The 22,567-nt window shown below is 38.4% G+C and overlaps 1 protein-coding gene across 3 annotated transcripts in view; it reads right to left on the reverse strand.

Moving 5' to 3' along the window:
- BTBD9 (BTB domain containing 9) overlaps positions 1–22,567 on the reverse strand; it is a 142,942-nt gene that overhangs the window by 49,019 nt on the left and 71,356 nt on the right. For all 3 annotated transcript variants that reach the window (XM_068157500.1, XM_068157517.1, XM_068157508.1), the window contains exon 8: positions 7,497–7,606. In XM_068157500.1, the coding sequence (XP_068013601.1) occupies positions 7,497–7,606 (110 nt within the window). The remainder of the gene's footprint in view (positions 1–7,496; positions 7,607–22,567) is intronic.

The raw sequence follows: 22,567 nt of genomic DNA on the forward strand, positions 1-22,567 counted from the left end.
CTGGCAGCAGAATAAAATTTGCCTTGGCTTCCATTTCTTCTTCTCTTCCCTGGTAATAAGGGAATTTCTTTGAGTATGCATTTTATATAGGCTTTAAAGTGCCTTCTATTTATTACTGCTTTCTGTAGGAAGAGAATGCTACTGAAATCTTGGTTTAAAAATCAAGTAAATGAGGCTCTATAGCATATTCTGGACACCCTCTAAGCTATGTAAGCACTGATTTAACACAGTACAGCTCATTTCATCCATTTTACCTGCATGCCCTCTGAGCATCATCCCACTCCTCCTCACATTTAGATTTTTGCACTAATCTGTGACATCGTAAGAAGACCTTAGCCTGATTAGTCAAACTCCTTAACAACCGCACAGCAACTGTCTTAGCGTGCTGTTAATAGAATTTTTTGGTCTTCCCTACAATGGTTAATTAGAAAGTGATTCTAACTAATTGCAGTGTGCAGAAGGTACTATACTGTTTCTTCTCTCTAAGGGGCTGTGCCACTCCCTGTTTTGAGAATGTTCATTATCATCTTTTATATCCGCTTGATACATTTATTAAAAATACCATCTGGTGGGGACTGTCCTGTGCTGTGTTTTCAAGCCTTTTGGTTCTCTTCCTTTTTCCCATCATAATTCCTCCTTCAATTTAGGTCACTTGTTTACAAAAACAAGCTATTACTGCCAAAACCAAGTCCTTCTATTTTTATTATTTTTTTTTTTTAAACTTTATCAGCCAACCAACTTCACAGCAGTCATTTTTAAAAGAGAAAACAAAAGATTACAAATGCAGAATTTTATTCATTTTTTTTCCTCCCCACTGCTCACAGAACAGTTTTGCTCTGACAAATCTGATTTGCATTGATGGAACAGAAAATGTGCAGTAGCAAAGCCTACACATTCTGTAAGCAAACAAAAGGAGATGATTGAGGTTACAAGACAGCAGCATCAAAACGTTTATTAAAGCCTGCTTTCTTGTCTCCTGGTCTTATGCTGCAGTATGAAGCGATGAAAAGCATGGCAGTATATTTAACTCTAGTAATAGTATTCTTATAAAGGACTGTCATATTCAAGGCATAGCCTAAGGGCCAGCTGTACTGGCTATATTTAAAGACAAGACATATATTTTACTCAACTGTCCTTAGAGATCTTCCAGGAGAGAAACAAGAATGTGTGGTACCTTCAGTCATAGTCACTTATCACTCTCCTTAAACTTGTAAAAAATTATTATTATTATTCCCCTCCCCACTAATTTTTAGCACATTGATTTTCCATGGGAAATTATGTTTTTCCTGAAGTACTCAGGAAAAATAACTAATGCAGTTTTGCCAACTGGCTTCCATGTCTGAGTGCAAAGCACTTCCTTTCATCTGCTAGTTTGGATGGGTCAGATTTTGCTTTCTGTACAGCCACTGTAACCTCACTGCAATCAATTGGCTAATATGAGGTGAAAAAAAAATGTCAGAAAATCCTTGAGTAACTCTTTGCAACGCAGGAAACAACAGAATAGAAGGGGTTCCTGCACCAGCTCACCAAACCAGACATCAGTGAATCTTAATTCAATTACTACAATAAACACACAGAGACAGTACTACTAAGTGGTTTGATTTCCTAGGAAGGTAGTAACTCACAGCATTATGGACTAGTGAATATATTTATACTGCACAAGGATATAAATAACAGTACTTCTAATGTCAGTCAGTGGTTCTCAGCTCATGTGTCTTTACTGCAATATAACTCTTCCTTTTAGCAAAGATACAAATCCCTCACTTTGTGAAGAAACTATAAGCAAGAAACTGTATAGTTAATATGAAGTGATTTGTCTCTCATTCTGACATCTATTTTTAATTACTCCATTTCTGACAGTAAAATCGTATTCCTCCTTTTCCTGAACATCTACCCAGCTCATAGAAAAGTACCCTCACTAGAAAGTGACAGAAAACAGAAAGGTAAGAGCAAAGGAAAAAAAAAAATAGTGGTGTCATTATGTTCCACTATTTTCACTCCTTTTTGGAGGGGGGAGGGTGAAAAGGGAGGTGGATTTTGCTCTCATTATTTTCCACATGCCAAAAATTTGTTGTGTTTAATCTTTATTTGGTATATGAATCAGTAGTTGTTAATTTGTTGCATGGTAGAAAATACAAAGTCTACAGATTTTTTAGTTAAATGTATAGTTACAAAGTCCTGTCTCCCCTTCCACATACTCTTTCTTAGTTCCCTGAGCTGAAACTTGATACATTTGAATCTTCAAATGAGAAATCAATAAAGAGCCCAAGAAACACTGTCTTCAAATGAGCCTTTCCACCTATTTAAGTGAAAAGCTTGCTGCAAGCTTTAGCTGCAACAGAAAATTCCACTAATATTTGTCTATGTCCTACTGTCAGAGAAGGTGGATATTTGTTTATGTCTACTAGAACTCATGATTAATGCTTTTGTCCTATTTATTGGATCAGAGAAGTCCTTAAAAATGGCCAAACTTTTAGCTGATGATAATTGGGGGACCACAGAGCTCTTCCATTAACCATCCTGCCTAAAGAAGGCTTTCAGAAACGGCAATTGTTTCAGAAAAGCCCTAAGAACCACACATCCTTTGTTGCATTACTGAAAATATGAAGGGACAAAAAAAAAAAAAAAAAGGTAACAGAAGTAACTAGAATGACATGAAACAGATCTCTGTTGAAGAATGGGTAGCAGTAACTGAATCAACCATGTGACTGTCCTTTCCTCTAGAAAGAGTTAAAATGCCTACAGTATTTAGTTTGTCTTCAACATTTCATAATCCCTACAGCTATGCTTGCAGCAGAGTTGGCTTACACTGCTGGGTAAACCTGCACTGCTTTGAAGGAAGGTTAACCTTTAAAAAGCAGAAGAAATAAAATATGATAGCAACATTAAACTAGACATAAAAATAGAACCTCTCACTGCTTCTTGGAGAGAGCAAGCAATCCTTTTAGAAAGCTGAATCACACACTAGGAAACCGATAGGGCTGGTTCATTCTCTCATACATTGTTTTTTAATAACTGCCAGGGAGTAAAAGACAAGTGAGTGATTATTTATTCATTTTTTCCCTTTTTAAAACAAGTTCTCCTAAGGCACTGAACAGCACACAAATGAAGGTTGACAATGATTCATAAGTACTGAACAGCACTCCTCAGAGGCTGACCAAGGACAGTCCAATGTTTTACATCCATCTCCTGCTCTTCAGTCATTATTCACTGCTCTCCCTTTCATGTGTAATGTACAAGTTACAAGATAGTCTCACAGACTGAGACAGACTACAGATAAACATAGCTTCATATAAAAGCCTTCCACGCTGCACTCCCTATGACCTTAACCAGGCTCAAAATAGGAGAGTAGGCTGGTCAAACCCACATGTCTGCACAGTCCTTGACTACCTCTCAGCACTGGATACTGTTTAAAGGACTATGTGAGTTTTCCCCTTTGAGGCGGAAAAGAGGAATTGGTTCCTATATTTAGATGGGAAAAAAAACCCTTCTGTTAAACACTGTTGGAGCTTCTTGCCCCCAGGCAGATTTGAAGCTTTTACAAAACATCACATCACACAGGCTACTGCTTCTGCCTCTGAAGAAGTATTCCTCTTGCTTGTGAAAACTTTCATTTGCTTTGGATTCTATATTAAATATTAATAACTGAAGACTAGTCAAAATTTTAGAAGCAGACTTTTATTAAAAACAAACACTATGCTTTTGAGATTTTAAAAAAATATTTACAGGCCTGTTAAATGACACAGGTCAATCTTGTGACTTTAAATACACAGAACTGCCAAGTTACACAGAGACAATATGATGTCAAAAGGAAAAGGATATCTCAACTCTAACATTTGTGTTAGGGAATAACTTCATGTGATTGAGTTAATTTCTGTCACTTGCCTTGTTTTGCAAGACAACAAAGAGTAAAACAACACTAAAATAGAAACACTAGAAAGAGCACTTCCTGCAACTTCCAGTTCGAAACTGCTACTCAGCTACCAATGGGTCATGTCAGTACCACGTCCAGTACTGTATAAGGTAACTATAAATCACATTCCATACTAGCTTTTAAACATAAGATGTCAAATTAATGATTTGTCATGAAAACCTTGTACACAAAACCACAAGATAAAATTGCTGTTATCACGAAACAGCATTTCATTTTTGTTATTTATTTACCAGCCTTCTAATCGTCACTTCACAGTGACAGCCATTACAGAGATGCTACATATCAGTAGTAATAAATCTGACAGATTACTCTCTTTGTAGTACAGTTTTCTGATCAAGCTGAATAGGCTTTATGAGAATTAAATAAATAATTATTCTTAAATCTCCACAGAAGACCTCTAAACACTTCACTGGCCTCATTTCTTTGGAATGAGTTTTCAAATTACAGACTCTTTGCATATTATCTTTCATGCTGTTTTTGTAGAAGGGTCACAAAAATCTTTCTCAAAGGACCATATGGCCTTCAGGGACTGACCAACATTTTATTTTCTCAATAAAACAGGTTATAGAAAGAGCAGCTGTGTTTGTTCTAACCTAATTTAATAACATCTTTAACACCATATGGAATAAACTTTGGACCCAATAGTGTTACCTATGAACCCAACAGTATCACCTAATGCTGCTTTTCAAGGGTTGAGGACAAAAGCTTCTATATTCAGTCCAACTTAAAGGCAAGCTACTCTGATTACTGCACTTTCGTATATTTTGTGTAGCTTTCCTAACTGCTTTCAGCATGCTTTACCCTATTCAGTCACTGCAGAAATAGGAACAAACATTACAAATTCTCATTAGAGGAGTAACATAAATCTGAGCCAACTACTCCATTGGTAGCCATACAGATTTATTTTTTTTACAGAAGTGGAATTGGGACATTCTGCTTGATCAAGGGTATCAGACAACATGCTACCTTACAGTAACCATCACAAGTATGTAAACCAAATCTCTATGTGGATATAAGATCACTTTGCTGGTTCAAAGCTGTTGAGAATATTTGTGGAAGGGTAATACTGATGGCCATAAATTCTGGTGGTGGAACAGCCATTGTGACCCTGCACCATTTCACAGCTGGACTGCCCTCAACTAGTCCCAAAATCTTTCTGTTTGTCCTTTTCTCACCACAAATTTTGTAGAGTTACATACCCAACTGTTGCTACCTCATTTAAAATCAGAAGTTTGTCCTTATCCCTCTTGCAATTAACTGCTCAATTATTCTTACTCTTTTAACTGTCTTAATTGCACTATTATCCCTTTGGTATAAAAAGCTGTAGAGCTATACAGGTCTCTCTTTGCTTATTGCAAATTACTTCAAAAGACTTGCATATACAAGACCTTGACTGACCCACACTGAGTGACAGCATAGTTCCACTGACAACTATGAACAATGAACACTTACTCTTACATAGTTCAAACCCTATTACCTGCAAGATTCAGTAACTAAAAAAAATATAAAATCATAAATGGATAAATTTTAATAGAGTCATAAAATCTCCATCCCCTAGATTATCTTTGAAACTCAAAAAATGCTTTAACAGATCTGAAAGACAAGTCAATCGTGGTACATTTCCATGAAGAAACACAGATTTACTACCTTGTCTACTGTTACAACAAAACACTTTTTTGAATTAACACAGAAACAAAAAAAGGAGAGCAAATATGTTCTTTGGGTCCTACATTAAGTACTTGCTAAATAAGACTGAGTACCGCTGACAAGGCAAATACAGGTATATCCACCACTTTTTGCACAAACCAGCACTGATTTTGTGTGGAGTTTTAAAGAATCCATAGCTGGCAGTGCCACATACGAAATTTAGCACAAAGATTTTATCAAACTTGCAATATTTTATTTCTCTCCTAATAAGCTTACTGAAGGTAGATGTTTTCTTCAAACACCATTCTTCCTTAGTGTTTATTCTATTTTCTTGTTAGTAGCAACTGAAAGCACAGTATCACAGTATAACTAAGGTTGGAAGAGACCTTGAGGATCATTGAGTCCAACCTATCAACACAGACCCCATGACTAGACCATGGCACCAAGTGCCACGTCCAATCCCCTCTTGAACACCTCCAGGGATGGTGACTCCACCACCTCCCTGGGCAGCACATTCCAATGACGAATGACTCGCTCGGTGAAGAACTTTCTCCTCACCTCGAGTCTAAACCTCCCCTGGCGCAGCTTGAGACTGTGTCCCCTGAGTACTTGCAAACTCCCTAATACAAAGGGAAAACTTTCTGGTTTACATTATGTGACAGCCAGTATGCTTAGACACTATATAACATAAAAATAAGTCAAGTGTGATTTGTCAGACTACTTACTCTATGCTTCTAAAAATAAATCATAACATGATTTGTCAGACTACTTATCCTATGCTTCTAAATATAAATCATAACATGATTTGTCAGACTACATATTCTATGCTTCTAAAAATAAATCATGACATCTATACAGCAAACCTCAAGCGATCATGCCTAACCGTGCAATGACTTTGTATAACACATAGGGAAAGGGAGGAAGGAGTTGGGCTCCAGTTTTTCACAGCTAAATGTTTTGTCAGAATTTTATTTTTTGAGAAATATGCCTTACTGAAATCTTCCCTCTCAATACTTTTTGAAAACTATTTGTGCTTCCATCTATCACAGGTGCATATTTTACATGTAAATATATGTTTAAAACTAGTATGAACTCTTGAGAACGTTGCTGAAATTCTCAGTTTCATGCCAGAAGTAACAAACTGTGAGAAATCCTACCTAGACTACTACTACTAGGCATACAAAACTCTTCCCAATGATTTCCAGGATCTCACTCATGTGAGTTTATATGGAAGAAAGCACAGAAATCACCCTGTTTGGACTATTAAAAACTTCAATATTAAATCTCACTTTGACATAGTTTATCATTGTTCTGTTGGGGATTTCTACCTTAAGCAAAGCACTATTATGCATAGGTACTTAAATCAGCCGTCTGGAGCTCCAGAGCTAACAGAGCTCCACCAAAATGGCATTCAGAGAATAGAGGTAGGTAATATTCTGCCATGGATAAGAGTGTCCATGATTCTTAGGGTGGAAAATAACTCATGAGAGTTTACTTTCAGCAGCTGAGGCTAGGTTGGGTATAATGCCAAAATCCATCTCCATCTTCACTACAATAAACAATTTCATTCTCTTTACAGATCTCAGGCTAACCTCATAGGAGGCAAAAGTAACCATAATCTGATTTTTATTTACACATCATAATAGCAGCATAGAGTGACTCAATTACCAGTGGCTTTGTCAGCAGCAGTTGATTAAATATGAACTTTAGCATTCTGGCAGCATCACTAATTAATCCACAGACCTGGATGTTCAAGTTAAGTCACAATGACTAACTAGGCAACTAATGTTGTGCTTACAGCATCATGCAACTCGAGTTACAGATTTCTGTGTAGAAACAGTTAAGAGTGCAGTAACAGTCAGTCTTAAAAGACAATTGTTTGCCCATGTAAAGGGAAATACATTTTATTGCTTACCTATTAGACCTTTTTCAAGAGTAAAGGTTTTGTTCGTGAACATGCATTCAAACGCCACAATATGGAAAACTTTGTTCACTGTGTTGTGGGTCCCAACAATTCGAATGTACCTATAGAGGGGAGAAAAAACAAAGGCAGGTAGCACAAACAAATCATGAGAAACTTCTATACACTAAATTAGGAATTCTTTGGCTGCACTGTACTGTGCAGACCTAAGAACAGAGTAACTAAAAAAAGGAAAGAAGAAGAGGAAGAAAAAAGAAAGTAGTAAGAATAGTATAAATGTCATGGCAAACGTGCATCTACTCAGGATGCTTGATCCAGTGAAACATGAGACAAACAAATAAAATAAATAAATGAGAGCTCTGAAATCTATAAAAAAAAAAAATCTATCTGGACTAATTTGCCAGGACAAGCAAAATGAGGGACCTACTGGTTAAGAAAGAGTCTGTAAACGCAAATGTGTGCTTGAGGAGGCTTTAATGACAACAATAACAACAATAAAAAGATCCCTCTACCAATTGCTTTTCATCATAATGAATAATTTCATACAACTGGGACATGGCTTAGACTGGATACTAGGAAAAACTTTTTCACAGAAAGAATAGTCAGACAATGGAATAGAATAGGGTGCCCTGGGAGGTGGTTGAGTCACCATCCATAGACGTGTTTAAAGGTGATTTAGATAGGGTGCTTGAGGATATGGTTTAGGGGTGAGCTTTGTAGAGTACAGTCAACGGCTGGACTTCATGATCCCAGGGGTCTTTTCCAACCTGATTGATTCTATGAATGACAGTCCCAGCAAATCAGTGAGGTTTCTCTGCAGAATTTGAAAATTAATTCCATTTTAATATGGCTGTTTCTAATTCTAACACCAGATGTACAAGATACAAACGGCTCTCATGGTATATTGATTATTAATAAAAGAAATAAAAATATCTGAACAGTTAAATGCTATGAAACAAAGCTAGCTCTGAGTTTCATTCCTGGCTCTATAACTTATACTGCTCGACTCTAATTGCAAATCAAATAGAGCTGCTCTTGGAACACCGTGACCCCTTCACCTGCCGTATTAGTCTGGAAGTTTCGCCCTCTATAAACCCCCATAAAGCTTAATTCAATCCAATTCCTGACTGTCTGAAGAGACACAAGACTTCTTACTATGTATTTTTTTTAAAAAGTCCTAAATGGAATATTGTACCCCATTTCAGTTAAGTGTTAAACAGGAAACACAGAAAACTACCTAAAAGATACACCATTACCTCACAAAATGGGCTACCCACACAGCAGGAAGTTTTGTGTTAATTAAAGGAATTTAAAATAAGAAATATCAGAGTGCATGAATCTTAAGCAATATCCTTGGTTTGAAGTACAAACCCACCTTTCACTTACTTACTACAACTGTAATAGTATAATTACAGTTCAACATAAAGACTGTTCACCAGTACTATCATTTCAATGTATGGTCTCCATTATACCAACTTTAAAAGATACACAGCTTTCAGTCCTGAGATTTTTTTTTTTAAACTATTAAAAATAGTCATAGCTATTTACTCTACTAATCATAGAATCAATAAGGTTGGAAAAGACCTCAAAGATCATCAAGTCCAACCTGTCACCCAACACCTCATGACTAAACCATGGCACCAAGTGCCACATCCAATCCCCTCTTGAACACCTCCAGGGATGGTGACTCCAACACCTCCTTGGGCAGCACATTCCAATGACTAACAACTCCCTCGGTGAAGAACTTTCTCCTCACCTCCAGCCTAAACTTCCCCTGGCACAGCTTGAGACTGTGTCCTCTTGTTCTGGTGCTGGTTGCCTGGGAGAAGAGACCAAGCTCTGCCTGTCTACAACCACCCTTCAGGTAGTTGTAGAGAGCAATAAGGTCACCCCTGAGTCTCCTCTTCTCCAGGCTAAGCAACCCCAGCTCCCTCAGCCTCTCCTCATAGGCCTTGTGCTCAAGGCCTCTCACCAGCCTCGTTGCCCTTCTCTGGACATGTTCAAGAGTCTTAATGTCCTTCTTAAACTGAATGGTCCAGAACTGGACAGAGTGCCCAAGGTGTGGCCTAACCAGTGTTGAGTACAGGGGCACAATGACTTCCCTGCTCCTGCTGGCCACAATATTTCTGCTGTAGGCCAGGATGCCATTGGCCTTCTTGGCCACCTGGGCACACTGCTGGCTCATGTTCAGCCTACTATCACCAGTACCCCAGGTCCCTTTCTGTTTGGCTGCTCTCCAGCCACTCCGACCCCAGCCTGTAGCGCTGCATGGGGTTTTGTGGCCTAAGTGCGCTTGGACTTGTTGAAAGAGCTCTTCTAAGAAAGCCTCAATGTCTGTTACTATTTTATCATAAACAGAAAAAAATCTTCAGGAAAAAAATATTAAATCTACTTTTTAGATACAAATGACTGCAAAAAGCAATTAAGTTACCTAAATATGGTGACATCACTAAAATTGCCAAACGTTTTGATCTCTGCTCCTTTTAACTTACCTAAGTTCCATTTTAAAAGGCAACTATTATACAGCTTCATGGAAATTACAAAACTGATATACAACATGCTCAAAACATCACTTTAAAAAATACTGTAATTATCACAACTTGAAAGAAAAAAGCATGATATGCTATTCCCTAATTAACTCTTGCATTAATTATCACAGTAGCAAATATCCTGCAAGTTATCCTATGCAGAAGAAAAAGCTGCAAATCTGGAGAAAATATTTATTTTTCATAAGGAAGATGAATCTGAACTTTGAGAGTGAAGCCAAACTTGGACTGCATTCTGTAACTGTGACAAGCACCTGCAGAGAGCATCACAGGAATCTTGGTTGACAGTCAGGATAATAGCAGTTCCTTCTCCAGACCTACCCCTGTGAACCAGTCAGTTGCTGCAAGGTTACAGAGGAAATGCCATACTTTGGGATTCACATTATGAAGGCAAAACCACATCACCCCGTTTCTCTTAATTTGCAGCACTTTTGAAAGTGACACACAGTGAGGTACACCAACCAGAACAAAAGCTAGACATGGGGGAGCCAGACCCCATGTTTTCCACCTTCTGCAAACTGATACTAAAGCTCTACTGAAAATATTATAAACAAAGTATTCAGGGGACTAACAGTTTGCTGTTCAGAAAAAGTTAATCTGAAATTTGAAAGAATCTTTCAGTTTTAGGAGGTCTGGCAGACATCTTCAGCTAAGGATATGCCTCCTCCTTGATGTTACAGAGGTTCAGTCTCTTCGGATTGTCAGCTCACAAGCACAGCAAAACCCCTAAATACACAGGCAATGACCAGGATCCAACAAAAGTAAATAGAATAGAATTAACCAGGTTGGAAGAGACCTTCAAGATCATCACGTTCAACCTATCATCCAACACCACCTAATCAACTAAACCATGGCACCAAGCACCCTATCAAGTCTCCTCCTGAACACCTCCAGTGATGGTGACTCCACCACCTCCCTGGGCAGCCCATTCCAATGGGCAATCACTCTCTCTGTGTGAAACTTCCTCCTAACCTCCAGCCTAAACCTCCCCTGGTGCAGCTTGAGACTGTGTCCTCTTGTTCTGGTGCTGGATGCCTGGGAGAAGAGACCAACCTCTGCCTGTCTACAACCTCCCTTCAGGTAGTTGTAGAGAGCAATAAGGTCACCCCTGAGTCTCCTCCAGGCTAAGCAACCCCAGCTCCCTCAGTCTCTCCTCATAGGGCTTGTGTTTCTGTTCTATCCAGCATCAGAAGTGCAGAATTCAGCTAAACATAGTAACAATCTTGGAATATGTACAAGCACATGTGGAGGCTGGCTCACTGTAGAGACTCTCTCATCTCTCTCAGGCAGGAAAGGTATTGATTGGGTTGTGCTGTTTGGACAAAACACACTCCAGGCTATCTAACAGAGCATTATTAATGGAGATACCTTGACGTACTTCAGTTACGCTTCCTTGCTTGAGAAAGTTTAGAGAATGTGCAAAGTAACAATATTAATAGGAACACATGAAATGGCCTCAATTTATTTGGGGGTTTGTGTTGTGAAATCGTAACATTAGAGCAAACTTCTTGATATTTTTACCTTCTTCATGGTCTTTGGTTTGGGGTTTTTTTTTGTTGTTGTTTGTACATATGTATCAAGAGGGTGAAATACACAAGATTTTAATAGTTTGCCATGCTCAGGAAAAGCAGATTTATCATATTGCACACTTAGGTTAACTAATGTATCACTCATTGGTTAGCAGAGTTCTCTGCCCACAGGTAGAAAGGACCTAAACATTCTTGTATGCTATATTGCCTATCAGTTATTTTTAACAACAAGTAACAATGATGTGACAAACCCCATCCTTTATCCCCAGTGTAATACATACATATATATATACACACACACACATATATAAAATTCTTTTCCTCATTGGTCTCAAGGTGAATGATCAGTGTGACTTCCTGCCTGAATCTTGCACTCTATTTGGTGGAAATTAAAATACTGCAATCTTTGAAATTACTCTACACACCCTAACTTCTAAAATCACATTCTAAGATTTTGCATGAAGTTCATAGCTTAATATTCCACTTGATGCATGATACCAAAGCTGTCACAGCATGAGACTGTAAAGATAATCTTCCTTCAAATGCCAGAATTCATTAGAAATGACCAGTACTGCTACACAAAGAAGCTGTACCTAAATTTCAAATATCACCAATGAAGAGAGGTATTGTTTCAGAAGACTCAGATGAGACACTGGAAATAATGAAGTAGTACATCTCAGTGAGAAGAACAGTTAATAAATGGTGAAAGCAAGAGACCTGGCGCAGAAATAGCATAGTGATGAAAAACTGCAACATGGACAACTTCAACATAAGCAACAAAGTCTTAATTCAAAGCATATAGATTTCAGAAATTTAAAATGCCTATTATGGCTTATGACATGCTTGAAAATGTGTTAAGTTTTCTAAGCAGCAGACAGAAACGCAGGATTGGGACTGCTGGAGAGAGTAACTCCTCCACTCTCTCTCCTCTGTATGTTATAAACAGTAACTCACATAGAAATAAAATAAAGCCTCTATTTGCATAATAAAACATTTCATTTGGTCTATATTCTTTAATATACTTAAGAATAAGGCCAAACTTCACATGGTTTCACAATTACTTTTCACTTGTCTAAGCAATAAGAACAAACACATTCACCTCTAAGATGCGTGGTATTCTCCCAGCTACAACATTATTGTAGCCCTTTCATCCAGGGAAAAACCAACAAATTAAAGATCATATTTTTAACAGATGACACTTCCTGAATACAATACAGGTATCTTTTACGCTGATTAAATCAACATAAATGTGCATACTAATTATTTTCGATAGTCACAGAGTTATTCATAAGTTTCTGAGCATGGCCAGTATGTCATTAATTAAAGAGGACTTCTGACCAGACTTACTTGTGTATGCTGAATTAGAAGATAATTTAAAAGCTTTGATTACCACAAGATGGAATGAGTGAAAAACAAACCCTAAATGAACTGAAAAACTTCAGAGCACTTTGTTAGGAGGTGACACAAGCTTGGGCAAACCTGATTAATAGGAGAAATAGGAATGATGAAGAATTAACTGTATAATAAAAATCCCAGTGCCAAACTATGAATTTTAATTATATTGCTCACTGAGGTAGAGACATGGAAGGCAAAAACAATGAGGAGGACAGACATTAAAAACACTACAGGCAGTTCTTTCAATGATATTAGAAATTGTTCACTTTTCTGTCAGGAACAAAGCAGCTTTATACCACATAAAGTTATCTATAAATCTTTGGGGGATAGCAGAGTAAAAGAATCACAATTCAAAGGCTAGATAAGCTCCTCTGTCAATGGACTTTAGACTCAAATGGACTGAGTGGAAGACAGAAAACACCCTGAATTATTCTTTAAAGTGAAACCTGTCATCACTTTTTTGGGGGTTCAAAAGTATGTCCCTGGCAGGTGCACAGGACTGCAGCATGAACATTTTGCCCCTTTGAAAGAGATTTTATTGTGGTTTCTAGCTATGTTTGAAAATAATGGATATAGATAGTGTTCAAGAGCTCTAAGTTTCACCCACATCACAGACTTCTCTAGTCAGAGTCATGCTACATTGGTTCTAAAATTCCCCAAAAAAGGAACCCAGAAACTGCCCCCCTCCAAGAAAATTATTTTAGCTAAAGGAAAATAGCACATTCTACTGGATATTGGTGGAATTTAAAACTAGTAGAATTCAAAAGAACTCCCTATGTTGATTAAAAAGGCAAATCCACATGGCTGATGGCCCTCATCCATCCTCTATTTTTCCCAAAGCAATTCTTCATCCTTACAAAAAAATATGACTTGAGTACTTTGTTGTGACTACATATACTCACATTTCTTAACAACTATATTGTGTTTTACTTCTGCTCTCTGCATTTAATTTGGGTAACAGCTGCAGCTGGCTATATCAGTGGTTCAGCTGTGGATACCTTGAAAGACTCCTGATACCCAACTTCAGCAGCCTGCATCAGGACAGTACTTGAGACTTATGTGTCAAAGTGTAAGAACATGCATACTCTAGGATCCACTCTAATCCTTCATTATAATAATACCAGTAAAATACAGACAAACTAAATTATACTAAGAACAGATTCCAATCCCTTCAGAATACTGAGATGTAAGTAGAGAGGTAAGGGACATCAACTGTTATTTGCAGCACTATCCACTCTAAGTTATTGCGAAGGCAACGCGGAGCAGCAACAGCTGTCTACAATAAGGAACTAAATCAAATCTGCACAAAACAAGCTCTTAACATGGAGCTTCATTTTCCTTCATAGAGCATTTGCTATGAGACACCAGGGCCAGTCCTACATACTTCCTGTGTCCTCTAACTGCTTAGAAACTGCTAACATTCACATTCTGATCACTGCCACAGAGATGCATGAGATACAGCCCAGCACACAAGGGCAGTAGAAGATACTCTGTTTGCATTTTCGGGGAAAAGGAAACAGCGCTATTCACTGCCATGTAAACTTCATTTATTGACAACTCTCTAAAACATAATCCTTCAGACTCACACAGCTGAATCAACAGAATCATGGCAGTAGGATAAAAAAAGCAAGGAGAGAAAAAAAAATCTATTGCCAGTATTAAATCATGTAGAAAAAAAAGTGGATGCAAATAAATAAAATAAAAGAATTAAACCAGAAAAAAACATGGAAATCACTTCTGTCTTTTGACAGGTGACAAATCTTCCTGCATTTAGATGAAAAAGTCTAATAGAGTCTACATTTTCACCTGCTGCAAATATAGAAAACAGCAGTGACAAATGAAATAAAACACTCAGACAAGACAAAATCACTGAACTTTAGTAGGAAAAGCATACATACCTGCAAGACCTGTACAGTAACAAAGATTTTCACCTCCACAATGATGCAAACACAAGCAACAGCATAGCAGTTTGAAAACTCTTCATAATTTGCTAAAATGTGTATCCAGATATTTTATTCCTGTGCTATATACAAGAAGCAATGAAGCAAAGTTTCAGAACTTAACCAAATTAAGACTGATTTACTTGGGGACACAAGTAGCACTTCATGATGTGATAATACCTTTTATATTCCATACATACATACAATGAGCTTACAAAAGGCAAATTTTACATTACTGGTTTCCAATGTTTAGTTTGTTGGTTGGCTGAATCACAGTATGTCCTGGTGTGATTTGGTGGCTCTGGGCCAGTTTAGCTCAGGCTTCGTTATATAGATACATTGTAGCCTCCACATTTTTAAACATGTAGCATATAAAAGAATATAGAAAAGTTCTGTTCAAGTTCTGTAAACTAAGCATGTTTTCCATTTTCCCCAGATTCCCATGTTCCAGCTGCCTACGAATTAAACACTTATTTCTTGCTCTAAGAACACCCCAGTAAGAGCTGTCTATGCTTTAAATGGAATCAGATTATATACAATGTGAAAAAGAAATACATGAAAAATACATAGCAAAACAACCTAGAAGCAAGTGGAAAACAAAATACACACACACACACACACACCTTAAAAGAGAAAAAAAACCTGTGGTTTTGACCTGTGCTTACCAAAGAAAGCCATTTAGAAATTCTTTCTATTCATTCAGCTCTGGCATCTCACTTTCTGATAGACAGTGATAAAGAAGGGCAGCTTTTCACAAAAGAAGATGAAGATTATACCAGAAAAGATGACAATTACTCTTTATGTAAGTTTTGTTTGTATAAACCATTATTAATGAGAAGTACAGCAACTCCAGGTATTTGAGCATATTAAGAGAACAAGAGCAGGCAAGGATATGCTTGCTATGCTAAAATTATACTGTGTTTGTCATACACATTTACAAGATTTATGGTAAAGCATTTAGTGTTAAATATTCAGCTGTGGAGGGGTTTGGAGCGCAAGTCCTATAAGGAGAGGCTGAGGGAGCTGGGGTTGCTTAGCCTGGAGACGAGGAGGCTCAGGGGAGACCTTATTGTTCTCTACAACTACCTGAAGGGTGGCTGTAGCCAGGAAGGAGTTAATTTCTTCTCCCAGGCAACCAGCTCTAGAACAAGAGGACGCAGTCTCAAGCTGCACCAGGGGAGGTTTAGGCTTGAGGTGAGGAGAAAGTTCTCCACTGAGAGAGCTGTTAGCCATCGGAATGGGCTGCCCAAGGAGGTGGTGGAGTCACCATCACTGGAGGTGTTTAGGAGGAGACTGGATGGGGCGCTTGGTGCCATGGTTTAGTTGATTAGATGGTGTTTGGTGATAGGGTGGACTCAATGGTCTCAAAGATCTTTTCCAACCTGGTTAATTCTATTCTATTCTATTCCACCATATTCAAGACATGACTGCTAACTACTGCAGGCCTGAACAGAGATAAAATGGAAAAAAAGAAGTATTATTTATGGGACTATTCATCAGATATGGGCAGTGCAGCAGAGTACATCTCATAAGCTTCCTAAGGCTACCTATTTTTAAACCAAATTGTATTTTACTAGAAATAATAGATAACAGCAAAAGAGGATCATACAGCTGGATTACAAGTAGGCCTACACGAACTTGCAAAAACACTCCTACACAGGTCAGAAGCAGTGAGATAGCAGAAGGCAAGGGTACAGCTTTCAATATCTGAAATATGGACAGTAGAATCTCCAGAAGCTCTAGTTCCTCTGAGAAGTGTTGTATTAAATATATTTTAAAGACAGACGACTGCTTTAATGTAAATATTTCTTGCTCATGCTGCTTCTCTCTTCTTTCACTTTCTTTTTCTTCTATGATTTGTTTTAGCTGTAGAGTGGAATCACATGTATCATGTACAATTTACCACGCTTTTCTTGCTGATTTAATAAGCAATCAGGAGAGGAACTGGTTGATTAATTCAGAACAGTACTCTGCAGCATTGCACCAAGTCAATTGATTACAACGGGTATTAGTTTACTGAATCACTACCATCAGGCTGGATCAGTACAGCAGTGTCACAGACCCAAGAAAATGTTACAATTTTGTAAAAGTGCCATTTTTACCTCCTGCAATATGGGAATAATTTACATTTGAATATGTCACTAAAACCTGTAAGCAGGTGAGCAGACCCACAGAAGACAGAAATACATTTACTGAGCTTCTAAATTCAGGTCTCATCACTTAACCAGAAAACAATTTGATTTAATACCAGTTACACAGTTCCTTTTATATGGTAAAACATCTAAAAATAATTAATGGTTTTAAATCTAAAAATCAAGTTTTACCACAATGGAAGAACAGAATAAATGGTAGCTATAAAAATAAACTCAGGCTTTTATTTTAAATATTATTTCTTTTAAATGTAATAGAAAATACAGTTCACATGCCTCCAAATTTTGCTCGACATTGAACTGCAGAGAGGCTTCTTGTAGGTCATAATAAATAAGCACCTGAAAATGGCTATGAAGTTTCATTCTGCTGAAACTTACTTTGTCTAACAGCTGAAGTTACTGTGCTTTTAATAAAGCAATAAAAATCATTAATTTTTTTGGAAATTAGTTAAGTTTTGGATGCTCTTTGGTTCACAATTTCTATTTAAGCTAATTCTTTTCTACACCGTAGCACTTTGCTGATGTTTCCAGCTCAAATGAAAGACAACTGAGCATTTTTATCTACACTCTGAGCATTTTTATCTACACATAGAGTAAAGCCAAGATGTAATAAATCAAACTTCTTCATGCAATACTATATTAATGTCACTCCTTCAATCATTCACTGAAAAGCTTCCACTATTTCTGTCAATCTGTGCAGCTCAAGCCCTACTCAAGCTGGTACCTTCAGGAACTGGAAAGCACAGCTGAATGAAGGAATCAGCTTTCAGTTTTACCTCAAGACATTAAATAACGTATTTCCACTGAAAAATTGAGAAGTTAGGATGTATTTATATTTAAACAATGCTTCAGCACAGCCCCTGGATTTTTCACAGGAAAATGGAAGAGTTATAGATTGCACCACATTATCATCTGTATCACTAGTGGAAGAAATATCTCACTGGGGTGAATGTAGCAATTGGCCATTTATACAACACCTTCAGGTCACCACAGTTTAGAGTAAAAGGAAACTAATAACAAAACACACTCTGACTGCAATGCAGTGAAGTGCATTACCATTGTGAACGCTTCAACTGTGAGAATTTTATGAGCATAGGTGAGCGCCGATAAAGATGATCATGCTGCATTCTTGTAGCAGTAAAAACAACAAATCTGCCTTGATCTTCCTTTGTAATACCTTTCAAACACTTCATAACAGATCTCTCAGAACATTGCAAGGACCTGAAAAAGTCAGTACCTATTTGTGCACAAGTATTTCTAACAGCTGCATGGTGACTGCTGCTGCAGTGAAGTAAGTTTTATGGCTGTGGCAGTTTAGGCTGAGTGCCTCCTGCTGCTGCCACACAAGATACACCTCCGGTGTCCTAAGTGTGCAGCCCAGTAGTTGGACACAGGAAGCTACATATTTCATTCCCATAATGTCCTGCTCCCTATCAATCTATCAGCAAGGTCTCACACTTCCTCTTTCTTCCCTCGGTGCTCCCATGGGAGATGCTCCCTATCTGGTAATGGAAGAGGAGTTATCTCAAGGCCTCTTGGGCCTGGCTAGGCCTGATGCCAGGAAGGGGGAAGGGCAATCTCAGATCTGGTCAGCTGAGATTAGCCTAACAGTGGAGGGGGGGGGGAAGAAAGAGCCCTGGGGGTTTTGGGTGTACCCTCAGGTAGGGAGAAGGGGAGTGCTGGGAGGCTTCTGGGTATGCTGTGAGGGACTCTGTATGCTTTGGGATCTTTTTTTGTCACTACGCTTATAGCTTCTATAAAACACTTTACTGCTTTTCCATTTAACCTTTCCATCACTTCTGCAATCCATTTGTGCGAGTCTCACTTTTCTGCCCCGGTGGGAGGCAAGGGAGGATCTGCCTCAAACTGGGACAACAGCCATGGGGAAAAACACTTGAAGTAGTAACTTAGTTCACTATAAACAAAGAATCTTTTATTTGGGAATCAAACAGTTTTGTCTGGACACATGCTTAGAGACAGAATCCATTAAGCCATCCTCCTTTTAGGTATTTATATAGTAAGGACTGCATGAGAGAGGTTTCATCAACTATTTTCAAAAAGCTAATGTAAACTCAGAGCACATAAAAATTACACTGAAACTGTTGAAACTTGTGAATTGATAGGCTTAGAGTGAAGTTATGACAAAATAAAGGCTCCTAAAATAATTTAATGATGTACGTAGGAGCCTCTAATATAACAAAATTATTTCTTCTCCATAAACCTCTGCCTTTTCCAGCCCAGGAGACATGTGGCACTCAGAAAGAAGCCTTCTTTTATCCAATAATGCCATCACTGAAATATGCCACTACTTATGAAGTATTAGGCCTCAGTTCAGGTAAGTCTTCTTGATATTTTTTCCTGTATCACTGTATGTGGCAGTATGTTCAAGACAAAAGCCAGGCAAACATACCTCTAAAGAACAATTTCTCTCTCTCTCTGTATATATATATATATAGAGAGAGAGATAAAGCAGAACATACCTTTCAGTTGCTCTAATCCATCTAAGCTCTTACCACAATATCCTTGGATATTACATTATAAACACTGGTCCCACACCTGTTTTCACCTCAGTAACACAGGGAAGAAGAATTCTTCCTGTACAGGACATCTCATGGACAGCAGCATAGAGTGCACCCTCAGCAAGTTTGCTGATAACACCAAGCTGTGTGGTGCAGCAGACACGCTGGAGGGAAGGGAGGCCATCCAGAGGGACCTTGACAGGCTGGAGAGGTGGGCACAAGCCAACCTCATGAGGTTCAACAAGACCAAGTGCAGGGTCCTGCATCTGGGTCGAGGCAATCCCAGGCACAAATACAGGCTGGGCAGTGACTGGCTAGAAAGCAGCCCTGAGGAGAGAGACTTGGGGGTGCTGGTGGACGAGAAGCTCAACATGAGCTCTCAATGTGCACTTGCAGCCTGGAAAGCCAATCAGATCCTGGGCTGCATCAGGAGAAGTGTGGCCAGCAGGTCAAGGGAGGTGATTCTCCCCTTCTACTCAGCTCCGGTGAGACCCCACCTGGAGTACTGTGTCCAGTTCTGGAGCCCCTATTACAAGAGGGATGTGGAGGTGCTGGAACGTGTCCAGAGAAGGGCCACAAGGATGATCAGAGGGCTGGAGCACCTCTCCTATGAAGACAGACTGAAAGAGTTGGGGCTGTTCGGTCTGGAGAAGGCTCTGTGGTGACCTAATTGTGGCCTTCCAGTATCTGAAGGGGGCCTACAAGAAGGCTGGGGAAGGACTTCTCAGGATCTCAGGTAGTGATAGGACCAGGGGGAATGGAATGAAGCTGGAGGTGGGGAGGAAGTTCTTCACCATGAGAGTGGTGAAACCCTGGAATGAGTTGTCCAGGGAAGTGGTTGAGGCCCTCTCCCTGGAGGTGTATAAGACCAGGCTGGATGAGGCTCTGGCCAGCCTGATCTAGTGTGAGGTGTCCCTGCCCATGGCAGGGGGGTTGGAACTAGACGATCCTCCTGGTCCCTTCCAGCCCTGACTGATGCTATGATACTATGATCTCCAGCACTGACAAAGCAGAGCTCTCATAAGCAAAAGCATAAAGCTCAGTTTAATGGAAAGACATTTTCTTTCACTTCTGTCTGCTTTAAGTATTGCTGAATTTACTTAGGTAATGCATTTAAACTGACTCCTCAATGAAGACATATACCACTATACTTGAACTAAAGGGGAAAAAAAAAAAGGCAACTCTTTAAAAGCCCTTATCCTGCAAAGCAGGTGAGATAGTGAGAATTAATGATTTAGGACACCAGCTCTAATTTGAGCTGGAAATAAAAGTTCCGAGCTTGTACATTCATATGATTGTTTCACCACATCTACCCTGAGGGTATCTGGCAGCTCCCCGCTGTTATTACCTTATATCTGGTCTTCCCAAAGTGGCTGTGAGAATACACAACTCCCTCATTCTAAATTCAATTAGATCATTATAACATTCAATGGCAGTTGTTCCAATGTAAAGGCATTAGCTTGTATCATATCTTCTTCAAGATTTTTTTTTGTCTAAGTAACACAGTATTTGCCTCAGAAGCAACAGCAGTGCAGTATCTTTTAACAAAATCTTAACATGCAGTTATGTGAATCTCAATTCTGTACACATAACTTTTGTTAGCATATCAATGCAATTTACCCAAATGTGCTGAATTACCTTTTAACCTTTTACTTCACTTTATTAAGCTGATAATTTGAACTCAGTACTGCATTATTTTGACATGCACCTAAAAGAGAAGTTGATTTTATTCTTATATATTAATGTAGTGAAAATATGCTCCAGGAGGAAGCTTCTTCATTACACTTCAGTGCTTTATTTCTAGCTGTAATTGATGTCAGTTATGACTAGGAGGCTATTATCAGGCTAATACTATCTTTTCCTCCATAATATACTGTTGTCAGCATACTGATATAAATCTCTTTTTGGAAATAGAAGCATCAATATTATTTATTGCTGTATTTTCATTAACTAGCAATTTACAGACAACATGGGGCTGTGACTTACTCTTGTCCTTCAAGGAGCCAAACCTTTGAACTTCAGAACTACAGCTGTCCTGTCACATACCCTTTGGTCTTCCTTAACTATGTCCAAAACCCAAATTTTCACACTTGATTTTCAGATCTCTTACTGTATCTCCACCTGTCAGCTCATGACCATGTTCCTTCACTTTGTGGTTAGTGTTTCTCATTTCCCTACTAGGTAATGTTTCCTGAAATAGATAATACATTTGATATATTCAGAATCAGTCTTGATATATTTAGAATATAGTCTTCAAACTTTACTCGAAATCAATAACTAACCTGCATACTTTGCCCTGTAAAATGTTTAAGAACCCTACTGACTCCATATTTAGCAGGTATTGATTTATATAATGCATATCCTTTCACATATATCCTTATTCATCTATTTCATATCTGATAGTAGAATTTTCTTGACTTCCTTACTACTCCAAATGGCTCAACTCTATAAACCACAAACTCAAACTTTCTGTTTTTTTTTTTTTTAATATTCCTTTATATAATTTTGTTCTTTTTGTATTACTCCAAAGAAGGCTAGCCAGTGTTTCTACCTAAATACATACAGATGACTCTCAGAATCTCACTGTGAGATTCTTACCAACTCAGAAAAAGGATGGATGATAAGCCAAGCAAAGTTAATAGTGCTAAAATGTTAGTGAAACATTGACTTACAGAAACCTTTTAAACCAATTTTAGGGAAAAGAGTTCAGGAGCATGCTTACTCTGCAAAAGTGACCAAAGCATAGGAAAACAAAATCATGGTATTCATGCCACATCACCATCAGTATTGGATGGGGTGCTTGGTGCCATGGTTTAGTTGATTGGATAGTGTTGGATGATAGGTTGGACTCGATCTCAAAGGTCTCTTCCAACCTGGTCTACTCTATTCTATTACAATCTGCACTGTGGATTAAAAAGAACTCTCAAAATCACAGTAGCTGAAATTTGCATCCCCACAATTCACCTGCTACTGATAGCCACATCTG

Source organism: Melanerpes formicivorus, unplaced genomic scaffold (assembly GCF_026170545.1).
Source record: "Melanerpes formicivorus ecotype bairdi unplaced genomic scaffold, bMelFor1.0.p_v2 SCAF_2, whole genome shotgun sequence".
Taxonomy (NCBI): Eukaryota; Metazoa; Chordata; class Aves; order Piciformes; family Picidae; genus Melanerpes; species Melanerpes formicivorus.